The 23,950-nt window shown below is 35.3% G+C and overlaps 1 protein-coding gene across 19 annotated transcripts in view; it reads left to right on the top strand.

The window, feature by feature from the left end:
* Nucleotides 1-11: 11 nt before the first annotated feature.
* The window catches only part of LOC113045299 (muscleblind-like protein 1), a 30,369-nt gene continuing 6,430 nt past the window's right edge, over nt 12-23,950 (top strand). For 5 of the 19 annotated variants that reach the window (XM_026205592.1, XM_026205591.1, XM_026205589.1 and 2 more), the window contains exons 1-7: nt 13-77; nt 8,936-9,089; nt 18,158-18,328; nt 18,682-18,924; nt 19,327-19,566; nt 20,916-20,969; nt 21,796-21,952. In XM_026205592.1, coding sequence (XP_026061377.1) covers nt 9,066-9,089; nt 18,158-18,328; nt 18,682-18,924; nt 19,327-19,566; nt 20,916-20,969; nt 21,796-21,952 — 889 coding nt within the window. In that variant the 5' untranslated portion in view covers nt 13-77; nt 8,936-9,065. Of the gene's footprint in view, nt 78-8,935; nt 9,090-15,802; nt 15,940-18,157; nt 18,329-18,681; nt 18,925-19,326; nt 19,567-20,915; nt 20,970-21,795; nt 21,953-23,269; nt 23,306-23,950 lie in introns of those variants that run through there. The other 14 variants (XM_026205575.1, XM_026205573.1, XM_026205593.1 and 11 more) reach the window with 12 other exon arrangements.

Raw genomic sequence — 23,950 nt, 5'->3', positions numbered from 1 at the left:
GCTGCAAGTTTGCACATCCCGCCAAGAGCTGCCAGGTGGAGAACGGGAGAGTCATCGCGTGCTTTGACTCACTGAAGGTAAGAAACACCTCAGACTTGAACGTTACTGCCCTGCAGGTAGTTCGGGTGTATAGATTTATGCCAACAAAATTCATTTCAATTTCTGGCTGAAATCGTTCTTGTCTGATCTTTCTTAAGTGAGTATGTCCACTTTTGGTCAAATTATTATTATTATTATTATTAATAATAAAGATTTTTGTATTATTGTTTTATTTGTATTATATATGGAAAAGACAGGGAAATATAAGGAAAGGCCGGACTAATTTGTCATCGCCTGCATTAGTATGCCCACTTTTGGTCAAATTATTATATTCATAATTTTATTTTTATTATGTATTTTAATTTAATTTTTCTTATTTTCATCTCTACATTTTTTATTTTTTTTATTGGTTGCTCTTATTTTTGACACATTATTTTTACATGTATTATTTTCTATATGTCTGTGTGTGTGTTTTATTTCTGACCTTTTATTATTTTATTTTTAATGTCTTATTATTGTTTATGTTTTGTTATTGTTATTTATTTACCATTGTTGACACATTCTTTTTATGGCTATGGTGGTTGAGAAAGGACAGAAAAGGCAGAGCGGGAAGAAAGTAAAAATTAAAGATGTTGCCCACATGGACAGGATTAAAGGGTTACTCCACCCCAAAATGAAAATGTTGTCATTAATCACTTAGCCCTGTCGTCTCCAAACCCGTTTAAGCTTAGTTTGTTTTTGGAACACAATTTAAGATAATTTTGGATGAAATCTGGGGGGCTTGTGACTGTCCCATAGACTGCCAAAAAGTATTCTCATTGCTACATAACATTACAGTTGAACCACTGATGGCAGATGGACTGTTCTGATTGATGTCTTCATACTTTTCTGGACGTTGACGGTGTCATTTACTTGGCAGTTAATGGGACAGTCATAAGCCTCCCTGTTTTCATCCAAATATCTTAAATTTGTGTTCCAAAGAAGAACTGAGCTTTTACGGGTTTGGAATGACATGGGGTAAGTGATTGACAACATTTTCATTTTTGGGTGGAGTAACCCTTTAATGTGTCAAATCATGTGAGCCAACTACTAGGCCTCAAACAATTTTTTGTGTTAGAGAATGGTTCCCTTTAATGCAAATGGTTCAGACTTATTCATTCATTAATTATAGAAATTTTATTATATATAATGATATTTATTTACCAGGTTTTACTAGTTTACTCATTTTACTAGTCAAATAGCACTTTTATCAACATGAAAATAAGCAAGATTAGTTTCCATATTATCTGGCTGTATAAATGGCCTCGGTGTTTTACCTCAGAATGACACAGCACAGGCTTTAGCCATAAATTTCCTTCTTCCTACTTACTTTGGATGTTAACATGAGCATTCCACACTATATAAAAATGTAAATCAACTGCATTGTAAAGTGGCAGGGACATTTATGTGGGAATTTCTTTTTACAATTGTAGTAGTCTAGACCACAATTCCGTATGGGAAGAAAGTATTGGATTGGAGGCAACATACTAGCATTGTTGTCATGATTGTTATTGAAAACTGATGATCACTGCCAGCAAAAAGAATAAGACTCGACCTTTATTATGATAGGAAATCCTTAATGTTCTGCATAGAAAAGTTCCTGCAAACTCTTAAAGTTGTGATACATTTCAACAATGTTCAAATCCAAGTTTCTCACAGAAGACGACTAAACATAAACTGATTTATTCTGTGCTTTGCTGCCTTGTAATAAACACACTGAATCTCTGATGGTTTGGACAAGACCGGCCTGAGGTCTCAGCTCTTTTCTGCAGCTTTGGTTCAGTTCCTCATTTGGTCGAGTCAAAGAGACACTCGGAAACCAACCAGAACCCGAGCCTGCATGAGTAAGAGGACATTCAGCTCTCAAAACTGAAGGTTCTGGTGATTTGCCGTTCAACGATAATGTGTTTCATTTAATGTTGATAATTATATAGCTATATTGTTTTTTTAAACCCTTCGACTGTTCAGCACAAAACCACTGGTGATAATACAAATCCAAAAATATGAGCTCATATATACAGAGAGAGGCCGCTCGCAGAAGCTAATGCGTGTGTTTCTGTCATTCCCGTTTTCCCCGTCCTGAGGTCTGCTCTCTTCAGATCCAAATCCTTTATGAATGAACAGCCTGGATACCAGCCAGTACTCCACAGAGATCTGATCCTCCTCCATGATCCCTCTGCTTTTCCCTCTAAATAACCACCAAAAACCAACAATCCATCAGTGAGGACCCCAAGACTGGCCCTCTCAGAAAGAGAAGGTCTGTTATGCCTAGCAGAAGAAAACTAGGGTCCTGCCATTTAGATACATGAATTGGTTTGGTGGTTTTACTAGAGGGATAACAGATATTTTATTAGATGGACACTTGTTCATTTATCTCTTTATTATTTCATATGAAAGTCACAATGTTCTGACGATAAATTATAAACACTGCTAATGTGAATTTGATAAGTGTTGCTATTTTTTTTTTAATTATTAGCTTGTAATATGTTTAAGTGATTAACAATTAGTATTTTATATTTTATAATTAGCATCATATTTTATATAAAGTAAAACAAGCATCTTAAAACATTTCTTATATAACCTATAACTTATTTAAAAGAAATAAATGTAAAACAAACAAATATTTATAAATGATCAAAAGTTTTTTTCACTTATTTTTTATTTTATTTTTTCTGAAGAAGATGTGAGCTGGACATTTCTGCAGTTGCTAAGTTGTTTACAACATTTTAGAGTGTTGTTAAGGTGTGCTGGGTGGTTGCTAGGGTATTGCTAGTTGGTTGCTAGGTTGTTAATATGGGTGTTTTCCTTTATCTATGGTTTTCCCCTTTTTTATCTTCCATCAAAGACACACTTTTCCTCATTAATCCACATAATCTGATGTATCATTCATGTTCATAGCACAAATGAAATGAGTTTTGAAAACCATCTAATCCAACACATGAGCTATAATAATAGTGATTTGTCTTAGCATGCATGTCTAAAAGGTTTTTCCAGTTTACGCCTTATGCTTTGATAAATGAATTATGGCCTATGTCACATCTGTCCAGAAGGAGCTCCTGTGAAGTTCCACTAATCCATTATTCTGGTTCACGTCGTCCAGTGTTTGGCTTAGTGTGGGAGTTACTAAATTATTCATAAAACTAAATATATTTAAATATTAAAAAGACCACATGTGCTGAATTATTAAAATGTTTAAATTTGCTGAAATATTTAAAACGTCAGTTATGAGTTTATTAGGTGTTCAGTTTTATCACCAGGAGCTTTGCAAACAACTCCACGTACTCTAAGTGTGTGTGTGTGTGTGTGTGTGTGTGTGTGTGTGTGTGTGTGTGTGCGCGCGCATGACCACTTCCTTCCAGAGCAGTAGGGAATGCCACTTTGTAATTTTCCATCTATTTTTACACGGCAGGAGAAAAGCAAATACACACACAGACACTGGCAGGGGGGGTTCAAGTAAAATCTCAGGTCTGCTGGGAAACCTTGGCAATGTTTCAGATGTTCCCCTCCACAGACACACACTCACTCATTCACACATACATACACACAGAGACATTTGTTTATGTTGGACACATGCAGTAGTCGAGACCCTTTCCAAAATATACAGCATTTACAAAAACCCACTATAGGTTGAAAATAATAGCATGCATGTTTTTATCCAATCATATTAGAATAGATTCGATTTTTTTTTCTCTTATGCTCACCAAGACTGCATTTATCATCAAAAATACATTCATTTTGTTAAATATTGTTACAATTTAAACAAAGTGTTTTCTGTTTTAATAAATTTGAAATCTAATTAAAAAAAAATTTAATTTAAGAAATTAGATTTCAAATACGTGATGACAAATCAGGATTTTATGAAAACTTCTGTATAATGTTTTTGTGGAATCCAATATACATAGTTTCAGGATTCTTTGATAACTATAAAGTTCAGAAGAACAGTGTTATTGTTTTTCACTAGAAACCTTTGTAACATTTATAAATGTCTTCGCTGTTGCTTTTGATCTTTTTAATGCTGTCTTGCTGAATAAAAGTATTAATGGTTTATATATTAAATATAATAAACATTAATTTGTTGCCCTTTTGTTTTGAACCTAATAAATGCAAACTAAAGGACAAGAACATTTGTTACTACACAGCTCTGGTAGAGCCACAGTACAGTTCACAGGAAGAGTGAAAAACAGATGAACTCTGAACACGTGTTTTGCGTCAGACGACTTGAGTCATATGAGAAGATCTACTGTGAATAAATGCCACTGAGAGTCGTGAATCTAGTGCCTCATGTGCTTGTGTGCGTCTCAGAGAGCAAGAGAGGTAAAGATCTAAAGAAATTGTTTCAGTGCAGATGTGGACAGAAGAACATTGTCTAGTGTGTGTGTGTGTGTGTGTGTGACAGCTCTTTTGGCCATGTTGAATCGTGCTGGCTGGATGAAAAGCACACTGTGAGGCTGCTGACGCTGACTGCCATGGGCCAAAGTCCACACGAACACACACACACACACACACACACACACACACACACAGCTCAGCTTTATCTATCACCGTTCCATCTGACAGAATGATAGATCTGTTATCTCTGCCTGTATAAATATTGCCAGACTGACAGAGAAAAAGAGCGAATGTGACAACAAAGTAAATAAAACCAACAGAAAAGAAGTGCTTTAATATGAAGGAAAAAGGAGCCTGTAAAAAATAACAGTGATTTTCAGAGAGAGAGAGAGAGAGAGAGAGGAATGGCTATGGATTTGGTGCTGTTTTACACTTGCTCCGAGCGAAATGGAAGATCATAGAGTGGAAAAGTGGCTGGTGAGTGAAGCTGATGTGGGTGAGAGATGTTAGAGCCGGCTGGCCAGTTTCCTCATCTCTTAACGAGAAACAGACAAGCCATATGGCTCACAGAGCCAAGATGGCCACTGCACAGGTTTTGGCGGGAACAGAGAAACAGGAAGATCTAACTGTGGGTCAAAACGGGCCATATATGTGCATCTTCATCCATGAAAACACCTCGTTGTGAGGCCAAAAACATGTGACTTTATGTAAATGTGTGGTATGCATTTGAAACTTTGAAGTGGAAAAAAGTTTTTGTCATGTTTAATGTCGTCATTTCCGCTTTGAGCCCATTTTTTAGAAGAGAAAAAATCTTTACAGACTTTTGACGGATGTTAATGTAGGTCCCATTTTACACGTTAAATCTGTTTCATGTAGTGGTTTTATGTATGTCACTGCTTTATGAGGGCAGCTCTCAGCTTAACGATTAGAGCAGACCGTGGATGGCCTTCTTTTAGATGATATAATTAGAACAGGTATCACATGACCAGGCATCTAAAACACCCTGGTGCAGACAAACACACACACACTCATCCAAAAACACCACACAAATAAGCATCTAGGCTTTCAACAGTGCATTTACATATCATGCAAATCATTTGACTGAATATAGTCAAATATGCATTCCCTTCCCAGCAGCCCTCAGGAGCTCAAATCCGACAAGACAGAGGTGAAGTGGAGATCAACCAGTAGTAGGGAGGACCGGTACTCCCGTTTAACACTTATCTCTCCATTTTGGCTTGAGTTAGTGCAATTTTGCAACGTACCAGAGGGGTCTTCTCAGATTAATGCCGCTGTTTGCTGGTACACAACCGCACTTCAATTGAATTCTGGTTTATTTGTTGCCTACAGACTACATTTAGTCTAATGAACTGAATTACATAAGGGCAGATTTATTTATTGTGATGATTATCATTAATAAATGTAATTAATTTAGTTTGCAGGTTTGACATGTGCAACATAAAATTTAAGAATTATTTTCAGCTATTTGAATTAACATATCTAATGTAATGTAACTTAGATTTTAAAAGGTACAATATGTAAGATTTTTGTAATAAAATATCCAAAAACCACTTGCACAGTGTTATAGATTTCATACAGCTGTGCACGTTATCTTTAAAGTCACCAAAGATTTGTAAATCCAGAGAAATTCCAGTTTTTAAATAATGGATTGTGCCTGGTCATAGTCGCCTATCAATGACACGGTATCCGCGCTATCCTCGGTTTATGCTTATGAATTCTACATCAATGTTTGTGGAGAAATGCGGAAGTGTAAGTTATACCACATGCAGCACGCCACTGTTGTGCCTTTACGTCATCATGGGTCACGATTACACTTTGGTAAGTATGGAAAATTAAAAAAATGTAGACATACACCAACTGAGGCGAGAAGGCATTGGGACAAACACAGAAATAAATAGAATAAATATCGGCGTAGCATTTCCAAAATGGAGAGAACTTCGCGAAAACCTTGGACTGGACAGAGACTACGCTCGTGTGTGTTTTTATAGACAGGTAAGCAAATATCATCCGTGAAAATTATTTGTCAAAACGGCATCTCCCATCGTTCCAGGCCCCGTCATCGAGATTTGGCTTTGTTATTGTTTTGAAAATGTGATCTCTAACGGCGAAAACTTACATGTTGTACCTTTAAGTAAAAAGAAAATGGATTCTAACTAAAATTATATACATTATTATGACTATGGGAAAATATAGGTATCCTACATTATTACCCACAAAATACACTACTATTCGAATGTTTGGGAGCATTACGTTTAAAGAAATTATTATTTTTAATCAGCATGAATGCAATTTTTTTAACAAAAAAGATGGTGCAATTTTTTGAATGTAACCAAATATGTAAATAAATGTGATTCTTTCAGTATTTTCAACACTGATAATGATAATAATAATAATAATAATAATAAATGTTTCTTGAGAACTAAATCAACATATTGGAATGTCACATGATCTCTTTTTTTATGTGTAATTTTGTGCCAGTAGCATCACAAAACTTGTTAAAATAATTATTGTTGTCAAACAGGTTTCCTGAACATTTCACCATTAGCTACAAAAAAACAACTCCCTTCAGCTTTAAACCTGGACTTATTTAGCTGTAAGGACCTTTCAGGTTTGCCTTAGCATTCATCCATCAAGCATGAACATGCCCTGCCCTTAAAAACTGATCCTTGTCCAAAGAAAAGACAGACAGAACAAGGCATAACATGAGGACTTCAGAAGAATTAAGTTTCAAAGGCTTAATGCTGAGAAGAGAGGTCATTTGTGATTTCAGTGGTGAGGTGTGGAAGCCTGAATCTCTGGTGAATGCTACTGTGTACAGTGATGTCACTTGACATTAACGTGACTTTATGACATTTTTTGACAAAAAGCAGATGTTAATTGCATTTTAAGTGCTTTGCATTATGTATGACTATACCAGCTTTAAAACTGCAGTCTGCAAGCCCATTAGCAAAGATTTCTCACAGCTAATGGACATAATCTTTGGAGCAAGAGTTCTTGGTTTTTTTTTTCTAGATGGTTTTTTACACATTTTTTTCCCTTTAAATGAAGGCAGCTGTGATTATATAGCAGACACATGGCTAAATGTTCCTGTCTGCTCTCTTTTCAAATTGACTCAACGCCTATGATTATTTCTGTATACATTCAATGTGTTCTCTCCCACAAGCTTGATACACCTAAAAGAAATGACAGACAACGACGGTTTAATATTTTAATGGATGCCAGCCCATTTCTGTGCAATTACCTTATGTTTTGTTGGTAACTGGACCTCGTTTGATTTGAAGTCTCATTAGTGTTATTATTGTTTATTAGGACTAAATCTAAAAATATAAAATACAAATTAGAAATGTTGCCCTGGCAAATAACTGAGGTATAAGTTGAAATTCAAAAATAGCTCAAATAAAATAAATTATAAAAAATACAAACTTTTAAAATAAAAATGATAAAAAGTTGCCCTGGCAGCTAACTGAAATAAGTTAAAATAATAAAATACTTAATAAAAGGACAATTCTTTTTAAAATAATAATAATTAAAGCTATTAGAAATGTAAAAAATAAATACATGAAAAAGCACATAAAATTACTAAAACGTACTCAAATTAAAATGAACTGAAAATATAACAATTTAAAGGCATTACAAAATATGAATAAGTACTATAATAGTAAATAATGCTAAAATATCAGTGTAATTTATTCCCAAGAAAGTTCTCCCAAGAAACTTTATGGAAGACTTGATACTGAAACAAAAATCTAGCCCTAAGCTTAGAGCGAGCAACCACTGAGCAATGTTTATAGGAGCTGATCTACTGCGTCTGAAGACCTCAGCGCTTTGGAATACAGCTCCAGTGCTCAGCCAAACTCTGTCAGCTTCTACAGAAGTCTTCATGGCGGCCGGGTCAATCATGTTGCACACACTCACAGCTTTAAAGAGCCCGTCATCTCTTTGACCCTGTATCAACTCCAGTGTGTTTGTGTGTGTGCTCAATCTGTCTGTATATGGCTATTTTTGACACCAAGTTACATTCCAAAGTCTGAGACCCTGAGGGTCTTTTTAGTTATGTGTGACTCGCTCTGTTTACATTTTGTTAGTGGCAAGCACAACCCTCACATCAGCGTTTCACTACACTAAACACCTATTAAAACCCAAAGCTAAACATATCTGCTACTGTGCTGAACTCTAAAGGCACTTTATTGTTCTGAGACACTAATATAAGGCTCCAGCTGTTAGATTACTCAGTCATGAAGTTAATGAGAACTCTTTAATATCTCAATTGTTTCTCCCAGGCAGCAAACAGGTTTAGTGCAGGGTTGATGTTGTTTGTTTGTTTTTTAGGTAGTGTATGAAAAGTAGTAATTATGTCTCAAACTTGCTCAGATTTGGCATGATTCCAAATTCTGAGATTTCAACATGGACTCAAAAATGTCTTATAAGCTTCTTACAGAATCTAATTATATGGACTGTGCTACACTAATAACTCTGATTTCTCACTTTGTCTCTTTTTTATTATTAGATAGATAGATGGATAGATAGATCACTGAGTGGTCCTGTGAGTGTGGTAGCATTCAACAAATGTGATCCAACTCAACAAGCAGTGGAGAACAGGACTGAAGCAGTCTCACCATGTATGGAAACAGCAGCGAATGCCCTACAGCAGCCCAACCACTGTTAGTAACACACTCATGGAATGTACACTCACAGAAAACACAGACACACTGGGCATTCATTACAGAATAAATGGCTGTTTGAAAGCATAAACATGAGCGCAGTAAATCCACAGAGGACGTTTTCATTTCTGGATCACGCCATAGATACAAGCCAGCACTGGGATCTAACACACACGCACACAAAGCTTGAACCTGACCAGAAGACTGAGAAAAATGTGTATCTGACATACTGTCCCAATGTGTCTTTATAACAAAATCATTCAATTCCTGCTCCCTCCTTTTCTCTCCTTTTTTTTTTTTTGCATTATTAAAATATTTACACTAAAGAGTACTAGTGCATACTATTGCACTACTTAAATAAAGTTTCCTCAACTGCAATGCACTCTGGGAGTCATGTGCACTGGAGGACATGCATATGAGTGTTAAACCAAAATTGGGCCCTGGAAGAGTTAGATAGGCCTCTTATCAGGAACAGCTTGACCCTGACCTACTTCAGTGTTTGTATGTGTGTGTGTGTGTGTGTGTGTGTGCTGGTTACCCAGCTCTATGTGTCGCTGTGAGAGAGTGAGTTCATCTCTACGTGACTCAGCTCGTAGTGGACTCTGCACTTCCTGTAGAGCTGAACAGGCTGAGTCATCAAAGCTCTTACTGATAGGAAAGACACCATCAACCTCGACGTATCAGTCGAAATGCATTATTCATTAGCGCAGGGATCACAACACACACCATATCACATTAGCAGACAAGTTTATGTTTGTGCACATTTTATGTGCATTTTGTGTTTGTGAGGTATCGCATTAAGGTGAAATGCATATAATTACAGACATTTGTGAGGTTGTGTTTCGAAAAACACACTGATAAGCGATGGTGAAGATGTGACTAGCCCTCTGCAGACTGTTTGCACAAACCTTGTGTCTGTCGTGGTCATGGTATCCTAGCAACAGAGCCCTCTAAGCCCAGCTCATTCTGATGTGTATTTATGAAAAAGGATCGAAAACACACTGAATTCAGTTATCAAAGCCCTGGAATAATGATGAAAGAAGTCAGTTGTTGAAACATTTTTTTTATGTTTATGAATCTGATAATATACGCCTGTAAAAAGTATATATATATATATATATGTAGTTACTGATTATACAGCTGCTCTTCATTTTGATTGGTCAGTCGCTGCATTCTGCAGTAAATGTTTTTTATAATATAACCTAACACTAAATATAACATGTCTGTTAAACGTTATATTTGAGTCGTTTTTTTCTTCTAGTTTTACATCTCTCGTGTCGTGTGGCTGTATAAAATCATTTCAAATCTATATTTCATTAGTTTATTTACTAAGAAGACACAGGGTAATATATTGTCATCTGGTCATTGTCCCAAAATAAACCCCTTCGGAGTGAAACAGGATCTCTGTGGTAGTTTAGTTTGCAGTCTCATAGGAGCTATGATTGAAATGCAATACTGTTTATTGCATTCTTAGCCGTTTATTCTGTCTAATATCTGTTTATATTAAAATAGTATGTGAAATGGTAAGCGGTATCCAATAATAAACATGATAAATGTTGATATGATTCTCACTATGAACTCACTTTGTTGCATATTTTGTCCAGAAAGTGAATGAAAATGGATCAAATCGTAAATAAATTTTTAGTCCAAATTTGTGTAAAAATCTGTGACGACTTTTGACGATCTGATCAAATGAATATAAAAATTTAAATTTAGCTCCATTCCATTTACATATTTTTATTTTGTATATATTAAACCCTTTTATGTTCCATCTCTAATAATAATAGCTATAAAAAGTGTTGAGAGTGCAGACCACAGCTGAATTTGAGAAGTTATCAGTGGGAGAGCCCTGCACAGGACCTGAATGAGATCACCCTGACTTTGAGGGTGAAGGAGGGAGGGTGGGATAATCCCATGGAGACTGTACGGATAATCCCGGGATTATAATCCTAATCCTGTGTCACACTGGACAGCTCACATTGCTGCTAATCGGCTGTAGCGCCCTAAATCCATTGTGAACACTCTTAATCCTGTTACTGAGATCCATGTAATTCTTATGCTGATAAGATAATCATACAGAGAGTCAGTTATAGCCAGTTATAGCCTACATGTGAGCCAGCCTGTGATGTTCATGTCTGACTGAGAGTATAAAAATGCTTTTGTAAGATACGCTTCCACAAACCTGTTTTAGGTTTAGGGACCGAAAATATTATTATCTCAATGGACGTCAGTGGAAAAAGTCCCCCATCATGATAGACAAACAAACATCTGTGACTGGAAGTACACATATCCGACTGACATTAATTACTGCAGACAGCTCCGTGACCTTTGACCCCACCCTTTCACTCCGGATGAGCCAGGCGTGTGGTCGCATGAGAAATGTGTAAGTAAATCTCGACAGGCGTGAGACAAGGACAACAAACGTGCACCGTGAGAACCTTGGCGGTGTCAGAGGGGGGTGTGCAGCGAGAAAGAGGCTAAGAAACTGTTAACGAGAAAAGAGTTGGCACCGGCAGCCAACATGACAGCTGACCAAGATCTGACTCTCTCTCTGCTTCTCTCTTTCCCCGTCAACCACAAAACTGCAGTCACAGATGAAGCAATAGATGAACAAAAAAAAAACTACACTTTTCTAAGAAATATGGTGTAAAACTTGCCATCTTGATGCTAGAGTTGCTAAACTGATCTGAGTGGTTTAGTGTACTGCTGTGTGGTTGCGATGGTGAAATGATACAAATGCAAAACAGTAGCACATTTTTCTTCAGCAAGGCACATGATTTGAGATATCATTTAAATCGTTAGCACAAAATTAGTTCATTTATTTACACGCTAAGATGTAACAGTTAGGAGTCTAAGTATGAGCAATAATATTAGCATACACATACACTAAACAAAAACAATTATGTATGGAAGCCCAATTCCAAAACAATAGAAAAAAAATCATGCTTTGGTAAATCATATTTATAAGTTTAACATAATAAATTCATGATATAAAACGTTTTAAATACTTGAAATTATGATACAAGTCAAGATTATGAGATACAAAGTCAGTGATGCGATATAGACAAAATTGCATAAATTAGTCATAATTACAGCACTAAAAATCTAAAGTATGACATTCATAATTATGAGATAAAAAGTAAGAAATATGACTTAAAATGTAAATTATGAGATAAAAGTAATAATTAAATGACAAGGCAAGATTATTAGATACAAAGTTAATTATGAGATAAAGTCAAAATTACGACATGCAAAGTTTACATTTATAAGATAAGAGTCATCAAAAATCATGACAAAAAAAAAAAAAAACTGTTATGACCAAAAGTTGAAATTGACAAGAAATGACAAAGTGAAATTACAAGATTCTAAGTCAATTATGAGATAAAAAGCTAAATTATGAGATGTAGTGAATTTTAAGGTGAAAAGTCAAGATTATGACAAAAAGCTGTAATTATGAGATAAAAGTCATAATTAAATGACAAAGCAAGATTATCTGATAAGTCAATTTTGAGATAAAGGTCAAAATTATGAGATGTAGTGAATTTTAAGATTAAACATTTTAAATTGACAAGAAATGATAATGCAAAATGATATGATGCTAAGTCAATTATGAGATAAAACTCAAAATGATTAATTATTAAAATCATAATTTTGACATAAAAAGTTAAAGATATACATTATTTTTTTATTTTATTTTTTTACTTTTATCTAATAAAAAAAACAATTATTATGATTTACCAAAGCATGATTTATTTTTCTTATGTGGAGGAAAGGGGCTTCCATAAGAATGAATTCACTTCATTAGTGAAAATGAAGAATAGGACTTATTTCAGTAATATACAGGCACAGACTGAGGGGGAAATAGTTAGATAACTATTGAGCACTTACGCACACACACACATTGTAAAACACGTCCGCCAGTAAACTGTAAGTCAGTGCAAGTACAAAGGGACTCTGTTCCTGCGGGACAGCAGCGGCTGACACTATACATGAGGATGAGACCTTCCTCCATCCCTTTAAATCACACACACATTTAATATGTGCTAGGAATGTTATCCATGTTCAAGATGATGCTACAGGATACTGATACATTTTGGTCATTCAGCTGTAAAACTGAAATTTAACTTGTTTATTGTTTAAGTGAGCAATGCAAGACAAATCTAAAATGGTCCTGTTATAATTAACTAAACTATTAACTAAAAACTAAGCTAATTGAATATGATGATGTATCATAAATGGACTGGGGTTTAAAGGGGGCCTTTAGAATAAAATTCTCTCTTATCCTTGTACAGTCAGCTAAACCTTTTGTAACTTGAGATGGTTGAGACTTTTTGTGCGGAATTTTAGTCCAGCTGTAAAAGGGAACATAAGCCAGTTTACAAGGATGATAGGACACTTCTTGTTTCTTGTTTAATTCAAAGAGTTAGAGAGAGTCACGTAAAACTAAATCCATTTTGGTGCAAGAAACTAACACTGACAGTTGACTAAGTGGATTTCAAGGATGAAAAATGCTACAAGTGTGTCTGCATGGAAGTATTATTCACAACATTTTGATAAGAAAGTACCTGTGAAATATCTAAAAATAACAAACATTTGTCTGACAGTTGATTGATATGCACTCAGCTGCACTTCTATATTTGTGCTAATGACTTTCTTTTTCACTATATGTGCGTTAATGGTGTGTCTGTAGATGCCTGCATATGCATAGAAACCACACCTGAGGTGACTGGAACATACTCTCTGTTTTTTGGCTCAGTGCTTACATGTTGCCATATGCAAGCAGTGACCTAAACAACCTGCTGGAAAGACTGCATCCCCTCTCTCTCTCTCTCTCTCTCTCTCTCTCTCTCTCTCTCTCTCTCTCTCTCTCCATCAGCTGTCAGTTGGCCGAGTGACGATCACGAATGACTTTCTCTCCAGCCTCTCTGATTTCCCTGACAGGGCTGTCTGTAGTGCACTGACTGAGGATCATGTTTCAAATGCGTTTCCTGCCATGCGCATCAGGAGGTTTTTTACCTCAGTGATAAAAAAATGGGAACAGCGCATGCAAAAAAAACATGAAAAGTAATATTAGCACTTATGATATGTGCTTTATGAACTTGCCAGACAGAGCTATAAGAGTATATGATTTTGCATATTACTTGATTCTTTAAAAATGCATTTGCATTATGCAACAAAAGAATGCATTATTCATTTTAATATTAAAAGTATCCAAAATACTTTTGGGGTACAATGGGTTATATCATTGTTTTACATTTTCTACTGCTTCAGTGTTTGCAACTATAAGGAAGATTTAATTTGGTGAAAATCTGTCATTTGGGGTTAAATGAAATTGAAGATTTTTATTTTTGTGACATACACAGTTATAAACAAAATACAACTTGCAGTGAAATGTTAACGTATTCAGCTACTCTTAAGTACAGGGAAGGACAAAATGACAGATAAAACGGTAATAGTTAAATGTTTGGATAAGTACTCCAATGCTCCAGATCTCACTCTAGATCTAACATTTTTTCACACTGAATGGCTCTTTAGTTAAACGAATCATGTCCTTACATGTGTGTGTCATGTGACCTGAGCCCCTGTGCCGCTGTACTGCAGGAGGTTACGGACGGAGTGAGTGGGGTTAGATGGGGTGAATGTAACTCAACTCCGGTAGCCCTGACATGCACGGCTCGCCCCATATCACACACCTCCCATAAGCACGTCTTTCTATTATCCTTCAACTTGATTCTCTTCTCTTTCTTTCCCCTCCTGCCTCCTCTTCTGCTCTTCCTCTCCGCAGGTCAGTGAGCGTTCAGTGCTAATATCTCTGGCACACACTCAGTTACACCTTTCACAGAACGCTCTCACCCACACACCCTTCAACAAGCACAGACCCGCATAAAACACACACACAGATCCTTTAAACATTTTCACTGCACAGAGACACATTTTTATCTAACTGTGCTGACAAAAACTAAGTGCCAGCGACTTCATATGTGAGATATATATATATATATATATATATATATGTGTGTGTGTGTGTGTGTGTGTGTGTGTGTGTGTGTGTGTGTGTGTGTGTGTGTGTGAGAGAGAGAGAGAGATTTGTATTACGCTTTAAAAATATTATTAAATTATTTAGAATAAAAGAAAAATATATATATATATATTATATATATATATGATATTATTAATAATAATAAAATAAAGCTTTTCATAACATTTTAACAAGCTGGTAAAGTTAATTAGTGGATCAGTATCTAAACATGTGGGAAATAAATTGTAATAATTAAAACATTATTAAATAATTTATTAAATAAAATAATAATGCATTTTTATATTGCATTGGTTGTTCATTGTCTAAATGTGTGAAAAACTAATTGTATTAAATAAAACCATTATATTTATTAAATAAAATCATATGATAGTATGCATAATTATTATAATGAATTATTAAATTAAAATGAAATATATTGTGTATTTTTTATATTAAATACTGCACAGCATTTTAATTTGATGTTTTAGATTTAAAACAAGTTGAATGCCATAATTGTAATCAAAACGTCATTGTTTACCATATTTTTGGCTCGTCTGTAAAATGAGAATTATATATTTGAAAAATAAAATAATAACAGCAACAGTTGCTAAGGTAGTAAAATGTGAAGATTTGTATTAGAAAACTATATTTTGAATTTGAGACACTGGCATGAATCATGTTTGCAGAAATGCAGAAGGAACTAAAGCCGGAGTTTCGAGAGAGTCTTCATCTTCTCACAGCCCAGCTTCACTAATGTCTTAAACAGATGGTAGAAACTTCAGCTCACAGAATACCAGCCAGACACTCTTTGATTGGCCGGCTCACAGCCGAGTATGTGTGTGTTTTATTTCTTTTCTACATGCTGCATAGATAGGAGCGCAAACTTGCGTCACACTTCCAGAAGGTTCTGCTATCTGCTTTAGCCTCTGTCTCTGTGGTCCATCACTGACCAGTTATACAAAGTGTTCATATTAGACTACAAATAATAATCTTAATGCTCTAGCATCTTATTTTGGAGTGCATATGTAACCAAACTGCTAATGTGTTGTGTAAATGTGATTGTTGGGCAGGTGTTTAGTCAAATCAAGACTTGTAATAAATAAGAAGAAGACAAACCCAGAGAGGGCTTCACATTTAGGGACATCTGACTCCCTGCTATTTTCCCCTCGAATTGACTGACCTGACCTCTCGCACACAACAGGTCCCACACTTATTATGGACTCGGTCTAGCTGAAATTAGTGTAAAAGTGCATGAACGTGGAAGTGTGTGTGGTTTTGTGTGTGTGTGTGTGTGTGTGTTTCTAAGAAAGCAAGCTATTATGTTTATTTTGATGATCAAAAGTGACAAGACATTTATAATGTTACAAATAAATGCTGTTCTTTTGAACTTTTTATTCATCAAAGAATCAAGAATCAAGATTTCTACATGATATTAAGCAGCACAAAGAAATCAGTCTATTAGAATGATTTCTGAAGGATCGTGTGTCATAAAGACTGAAGTAATGGCTGATGAAAATTCATCTTTGCATGCCAGGAATAAATTACATTAAAAAAAATATCAAAATCAAAAATATTAATAGCCATATTAAATTGTAAAATAATGTCACAATATTATTGTCTTTCTCTATCAAATAAAGGCAGCCTTGGTGAGCAAAGATACTTTCAAAAACATGATAAAATCTTACTGACCTCAAACTTCTGAAAGGCACTTTATCATTTTTGGTTTATGGTCTAACTATTATATTGTGCATCTACTTCTGCTGTTATAACTGAAAAGTATAGTTTTTTTTTTTTTTTTTTTAATTGATAAAAATTTTTTTTTACAAGAATTGATAAAACATTCTGTATTCAGAACTTGTAATTATTATTACAATTATTATTATATAATTAAAATTAAAACCTTTTTACCTGCTGTAAATAAAACAGTAGGTTAATGACCGGCCGGTGTTCTGACATACTCACCTACGCAGTCCAGATAAAGACACTCATCATGCGAGTGCATGTGGGGTCACACGGGTTACTGTAGATCCATAAACTCGTCAGATGAATTTCTCTCGCACTGATGTGACTCGTTAATCGATACTCAGCTAATCGATTGAGTGACAGCCTGTCAGGGCCGATTCCACGTGGGCTTAAAGATGCATTAGAGCAGAAGGCTTTCCCGTGCACTCAGTACTGTCAGCTGGATATCTGCTGTTAAACAGAGAGAATGAACCAGAACTGGAGATGCCAGTTGCATGCCATTTATTATTCAGTTTATTTTCAAAAGCAAACATTGTATGATTGGTGTACACCCATATTAGGTGTAAATGTTGATCTGTTACTATACTTTTCTACAGTGTTTTTTTTTTTTTCAAATTTGTGAAAATTTGTCTACTTTGCTTTAAAACAGTGATACAACTTCAATATTATTATTACCATCATTTACATATCATTCTAGTAGCATATTTTGTCTTTGTTTTGAACTTATTATTTTCTTTTTTTAATTTTATATTGTAAATTTAATTAGTTAATTTAAGTTTTAGTTTTCTTTTTTTTTGTTTTTTTCTTAGTATGTATTTAGTTTTTTCTTAATATGTCTATGTAGTGTTTTAGTGCACCAAGTTAAACTTAAAAATAATGAAATGATATAAACACATTTGAGAAAATTTGGTTTATTACAAGAGGTTAAATGGTTTGATCATTTACTCACTCTCATGTTGTTCAGCCTAAAGCAACTCGTTCTGCCTAAAAACTCCTCTATATATATATATATATATATATATATATATATATATATATATATATATATATATATATATATATATATATATAATTAACTCATTTAGAAAAACGCAAGGGTGATGAAATGATGACATTTTTTTCTTATTTTTTTTTTGTAATGTTTTCTGGTAATTTTGTGTTTTAGTAAATCACAAATGATTAATTTACTTGAATTCAAATACTGTTATTTTTTACATGTATGAATCTAACATAAAAGTCATGTTTAAATCACAATAAAACACGAGGTTTAATATGTATATTTCCTCTCTCTCTCTGTTATTCTCAGGGTCGTTGTTCCAGAGAGAACTGTAAGTACCTGCACCCTCCTCCTCACCTGAAGACACAGCTGGAGATTAATGGGCGTAACAATCTGATCCAGCAGAAGAACATGGCAATGCTCGCCCAGCAGATGCAGCTAGCCAATGCCATCATGCCAGGAAGTCAGCTTCAACCAATGGTGAGGCTCCATTCTTATAACCCCAGAAGAGATACAGAAGCATTTTTTTGTAAATGTGAGTCTAATAATTTGTTCAGGTTTATTTATGCTTTGTCACTTTTATTATTTTTATTATTATTTTATTATTATATATATATCACAAAAAAATTCAATATATATAATGCCTCAAATTATTAATAACAATAAATGATGTACTCCCAAGGTACTTTTTGTAAGTCTGGATAATAGTCAAATAACAGTGCTTATTTTTTGACCCTTGACTATATCATTTGCATGAGCCACAGAAACAGAGAGTCAGTTTATAGCAGTGTCTCTATATCAGTTTCATTTATTGTTACTTCGGGCTGTTTCAGCCTATGTTTTCGGTCACGCCAAGCCTTGCAACCAACGCCAGTGCAGCTGCTGCAGCGGCCGCCGCGGCTGCGTTTAATCCGTACCTGGGCCCAGTGTCTCCTGGGCTGATGCCTGCAGAGATCCTGCCCAGCGCACCTGTGCTGATGGCGGGCAGCCCTGCTATGCCGTCTGCTGCCAACGCCGCAGCTGCTGCTGCTTCAGCAGCGGCCGCCCAGAAACTCCTCCGAACCGACCGACTGGAGGTATGAGGTCACCAGAGAGCCATGACATTATCACACACTGCCAATATCAATATCTCTTTCTTTCACACATATACACATTTAAATCTTAATATTTGTGTGCATGCAAGTAAGTTACAACTATGCATGCTAGTAACTAAGAAATAAAGGGGCTGCTGCCCTCTGCTGACCACTGAATAAAAAAACATGCATACACAAAGTTCACAATACCGCATACAGTATAACTTTGTTTCAGTAGTAGCATGCCATTCTAAACATAATTAAATTAAAGATTACAGAGTCTCTTTATTTATGAAACTTTGGCTAATTAATCCACAATTCTGTAAAATGTTGATTTTATACAAAAACAGATTTTTTAGTCTCTCAGTATGCCAAGCGATGCATTACAGCTGTGTGTGTTTTCAGGTGTGTCGTGAATACCAGCGTGGCAACTGCTCTCGTGGAGAGACGGATTGCAGGTTTGCTCACCCTGCTGACAGCACAATGATCGACCCCGGTGATAACACAGTGACGGTGTGTATGGATTACATAAAGGGCCGCTGCTCCAGAGACAAGTGCAAATACTTCCACCCTCCTGCTCACCTGCAGGCCAAGATCAAAGCGGCCCAGCACCAGGTCAATCAGGCCACGGCCGCCGCTGCCATGGTGAGCACATCCTCTAATGTACATCACACACACATATTCATGTAATACTGTTCTCATGCATCATACTGTTTGTAGAATTAACACTTTCTTAGATGGTTTGTATTTGACCTTGGGTTAACATTGACATTTCTATGCCATTTAAAGGAATTTTTTTCTTCATCAAAACAATTTTGGAGAAAGCATAGCACTACATCCCTTGCTCTGCAGTGAATGGGTGCCGTCAGAATGAGAGTCCAAACAGCTGATGAAAACATAACAATAACTTATCATGTAACTTCAAATTGAGCTTTTTCTACTGAAAATGTCATCTTGTCTGATTTAGGAGAGAAGTATGCACAGATCAAGCACAGTTTACTATCATAAAGGGCTGTTTTGATGTGAGAGGACAATAGGTGATGGACTTTTTCCCTTAAGGAAGCATTATTATGATTTATAGACTGGTATTTTGGTTTAGGATAAAACATCCTTAATAATGGTTTTGTATCTTACAAAGACACATCTTTTAGTTCTTAAGACAATAATTGATTGAGTGGTGTGGATTATTGTGATGTTTTTATCAGCTGTTTGGACTCTCTTTCTGACGGCACCCATTCACTCCAGAGGATCCATTGGTGAGCAAGTGATCTGCAATCTGTTCTGATGAAGAAACAAACTCATCTTCATCTTGGATAGCATTTAGATTAGTACATTTTAAACAAACTTTTTTGTTTGAAATATTCCTTTAAAAAAAAACTTGTTAATTAAAAAAAGAAAAAAAGGACTCTTTAAATAAGGAATTCTAAATAATTTTGGTGTACAATTTCTTTGTATATATTTGATCTCAGGTTTCTAAAAAAAAGTTTCAGTAGTTTTTAACAATAAATAATAATTTTTCTTATGGATTATATTTTTGATAGAGTTCTGTATAAGATATAATATTCCTACAACAAGTCATTGCCATTCCCTTTTAAACTGCATGAGTATGTAATTTCATCATCCTGTCGAGCAGAGGGCACCGTCCTAGTAATTTAAATGTATGTTTGCAATCCAGCTCAATGTTTATCCACTGTTGATGTATTACAAGTATGTTTACTGTCAATGAAACCCTGTAAATGTTACCATAATTGATGTACTTGTTAATTGAATCTCAGTACAGAGTTTTCTAAAACAGAATGGACTGTATTTCTGCATGCCTTAGTCCTGATATCCCCCTGTATACTGCATTCCAATGATTTGTTTTTATTTGTTTTTTTCTCACCTACCCAAAATGCACTGCTGCCCCCATGATGCACCTCTGCTTGCTGTTTATGTTAATGCGCTTGAACCCCATTGGCCCATTGCCATCATGTGCTCGCTGCCTGCTAATTAAGACTCAGTCGGCTGTCAAATCACTGAAGCGACCCCTCGAAGCCACCTTTGACCTGGTACTATGACCTTTCACCTTTTTGCTTGGCATGTTGCTTTATTGTAGTGCATTAACAAAAGAAGAGAGATAATTTGCAAGCATAGTCCTTTTGTTTTCTGTTTATTTAGTGCCTCTGTTGTGTTCTGTGTTACCATGTCGTGTGATCAACTGACTGCGGCAAGCATATTGAGCAGATGTGTAACGAGAAACCAGACATGCTCGCCTGCCGCAATCAGATCATCACACGAGTGTTATTCCAGGGCGTGAGGACAGGGCCAGATGTTCTAAACTCTAGTGACATGGCTTCTATATGTTTATGTTCAGTATGCATGTTTAGGATGCATGAGTCTATGGGAGGGGTAGCAGCAGAAGAATACTAAAGCTCAACCATTAAAGCAACAGAAAAGATCTAGTCTCTTTCTCACACTTATCATGGAGTGAGCAGTGCAGTTTAATTTCCTTTTTTTCTTTTCCTTTTTAGTTATTTTCGTCACCTTTGTCTGCAATACATTTGAGTAGTGCTACGCTTGCTTCATTTGCATTGAGTTAGCAGTATGGATGTTGTAATGTTAATGAATTAAAACTCTCCTAATGTTAAACTAATAATGTAAATCACAGATGCTCAGTTTTATAGCGAGAGAAACTGGCTCTTTGGCTTTGGCTTGTGCCGTAGACATGTATTAGCTGCCGCTTGCTTGCTTGTTTGTCAGAATCGAGCCCTGTGATGTTTTGCCCTCTGATGATAATTCTGTCTTTTTCTTGTTCCTTTCCTGTCTTTACTCTCTTCTACACATCCGACCCATTCCCCATTTCCTCCACCCCCCTTCCCTGTGGTCTTATCGAAGCAGGGAATTCCTCACAGTGTCATGCCGCCTTTACCAAAGCGACCTGCGCTTGAGAAAGCCAACGGTGCCACGAGCATGTTCAGTCACGGCATGCTCCAGTACCAGCAGGCTTTGGCCAACATGCAGTTTCAGCAGCAAGCTGCCTTTATTCCGTCAGGTAGGGCTTCTCGTCAACCCTGACCACTTCTTGATCTCACCTTTCACCTTTCTAAACTATAAGGGATGCACAAAGACATGGGATAACCTTTTTTTTTTTTTTAAGAGACAGGGTTCCCACAGCCACGCAAAAAAAATAGTAACATAGTAGGTTTCTTTATGTTTAGTAATATACAATAGTAAAATATAATATGTATATAAATATGTAGTGTATATATAATTGTAGTATATATAATAAAACACACACCCACACACACACACACACACATATATATATAATAGTATGTAGTATGTAGTAATACTCACCCCTAACTAATCATTTTATTATAATATCAATATTTCTAATTTACAATCCAACAAATTATTTATATTGTAAGATATAATTTGCAGTAATAATGTAATAATACTCAACCCTAGTTTTATAAATATAGCTTAACACATCATAATAAAAATACATAAAATAAACACAATTGTATATAATATTTATTTGAATAGTATACATGTTCTACTACTTTACAATTACTTTATACACACACATTTTTATATAGTATACACTTTATGTATGTATATAATACAATAATTATATTATAATATAATATTATGCCAATGATTGCCATTATAATACTATAAATGCTGTTAATACAGTATATATATCATATAAATATTTAGTATTGTATAATGTACTATACCATACTATACATACTGTTATACCATTACTATAGACAGACAGACAGATCTTTTCATTAATAATTATTTTTTTTATTTTTTGGTTCCATCAAACTGCTGGGATGGAGTGTTGTTTATACCTGGTGTAGGTAGTTACTAAATTAAAAAGAATTCTAAAAATCTATATCCAGTTGAAATGTCATAGAAAACCATTTGGTCAAAAGTTGTGGGAACCTTGCAATTTCTGCACAGTAAACTGAGCAATAAGAAAAGGGGCTGGCTGTCAATTTCTCTATATCACTTCATCATTGTATCCCATTTCTACTCTGGAACACACCTGTAGTTGAGCTCATGGCTTTCACTGCGAAATACAGTTGCCAATAACCCTAGGATGCCCCTCAGTCATACTAACATCTGCTGTGGTGATGGTCACACATACACAAGGTTCTGTGAGCTAGCAAATACATGTGCTCCCTTCCTGAGTTCACGGTTTTATCAACTAATCGGTCTCTTATGGACATCATGCTGTATCACTCTAATGATTGTTGTCTTCCTTTAATTTTGATTTCTTCACTCTAACCAACCTTGTGATGGGCTGTTGTGATTCTTCTCCCTTTCCAATCCACTTCCTGTTGCAATGCATGATGGGCAGGCTCAATATTGTGCATGACCCCTGCAGCGAGTGTGGGTAGGTTTCTAGACTTCCTCTTCTTAGTTGTTCTCACGCCCTCAAAATAGCCTACAAACAGGCATTGATAAGTGGGCATCTCTGTGAGCGCTTCACTTATGAACATCTGCGATTTAAAGTCAACATGAAACTGCATCTTCAATGCAGTTTACTTCAGTAATATGACATACTTCCAAGTGAAACAGAATATTCAAGAAGATATGTAGAGGAAGAACTTGATTTGATTGATCAGCTAAAAAAATTAGGCGATTAAGTCGGCTAAAAAATTATATTTGCATTAGCATACACCAATACATTATGCAAAATTACATTTTGACTTCATGTTGACTTTAAATACAAACAAATATGGTTTCTTTCACTGTGAGTTGTGATTATAGCATTCTGTGTATTGTTTTGTGAGTTTTTAGTGGCTTTTTAAAGAGATATTTCACCTAAAAATAAAAAACATACGTTTAATATAACATTTAATTCTATAATTTACTCACATTTATGAAAAACAAAAGGAGGAATTTTGAGTATAGTATGGTATAATTTATCATAATAATATAAATATTATAGTATAACAATTGCTGTACAATTTATATATGTATGCTCTTTGTTTGGTAATGTACTTTTGTTAAATATAATTAATATTTGATCATTACC

Source organism: Carassius auratus, chromosome 27 (assembly GCF_003368295.1).
Source record: "Carassius auratus strain Wakin chromosome 27, ASM336829v1, whole genome shotgun sequence".
Classification (NCBI taxonomy): Eukaryota; Metazoa; Chordata; class Actinopteri; order Cypriniformes; family Cyprinidae; genus Carassius; species Carassius auratus.
Note: the sequence above shows the minus strand (reverse complement) of the source record. Positions and strands in the feature narration are given on the sequence as shown.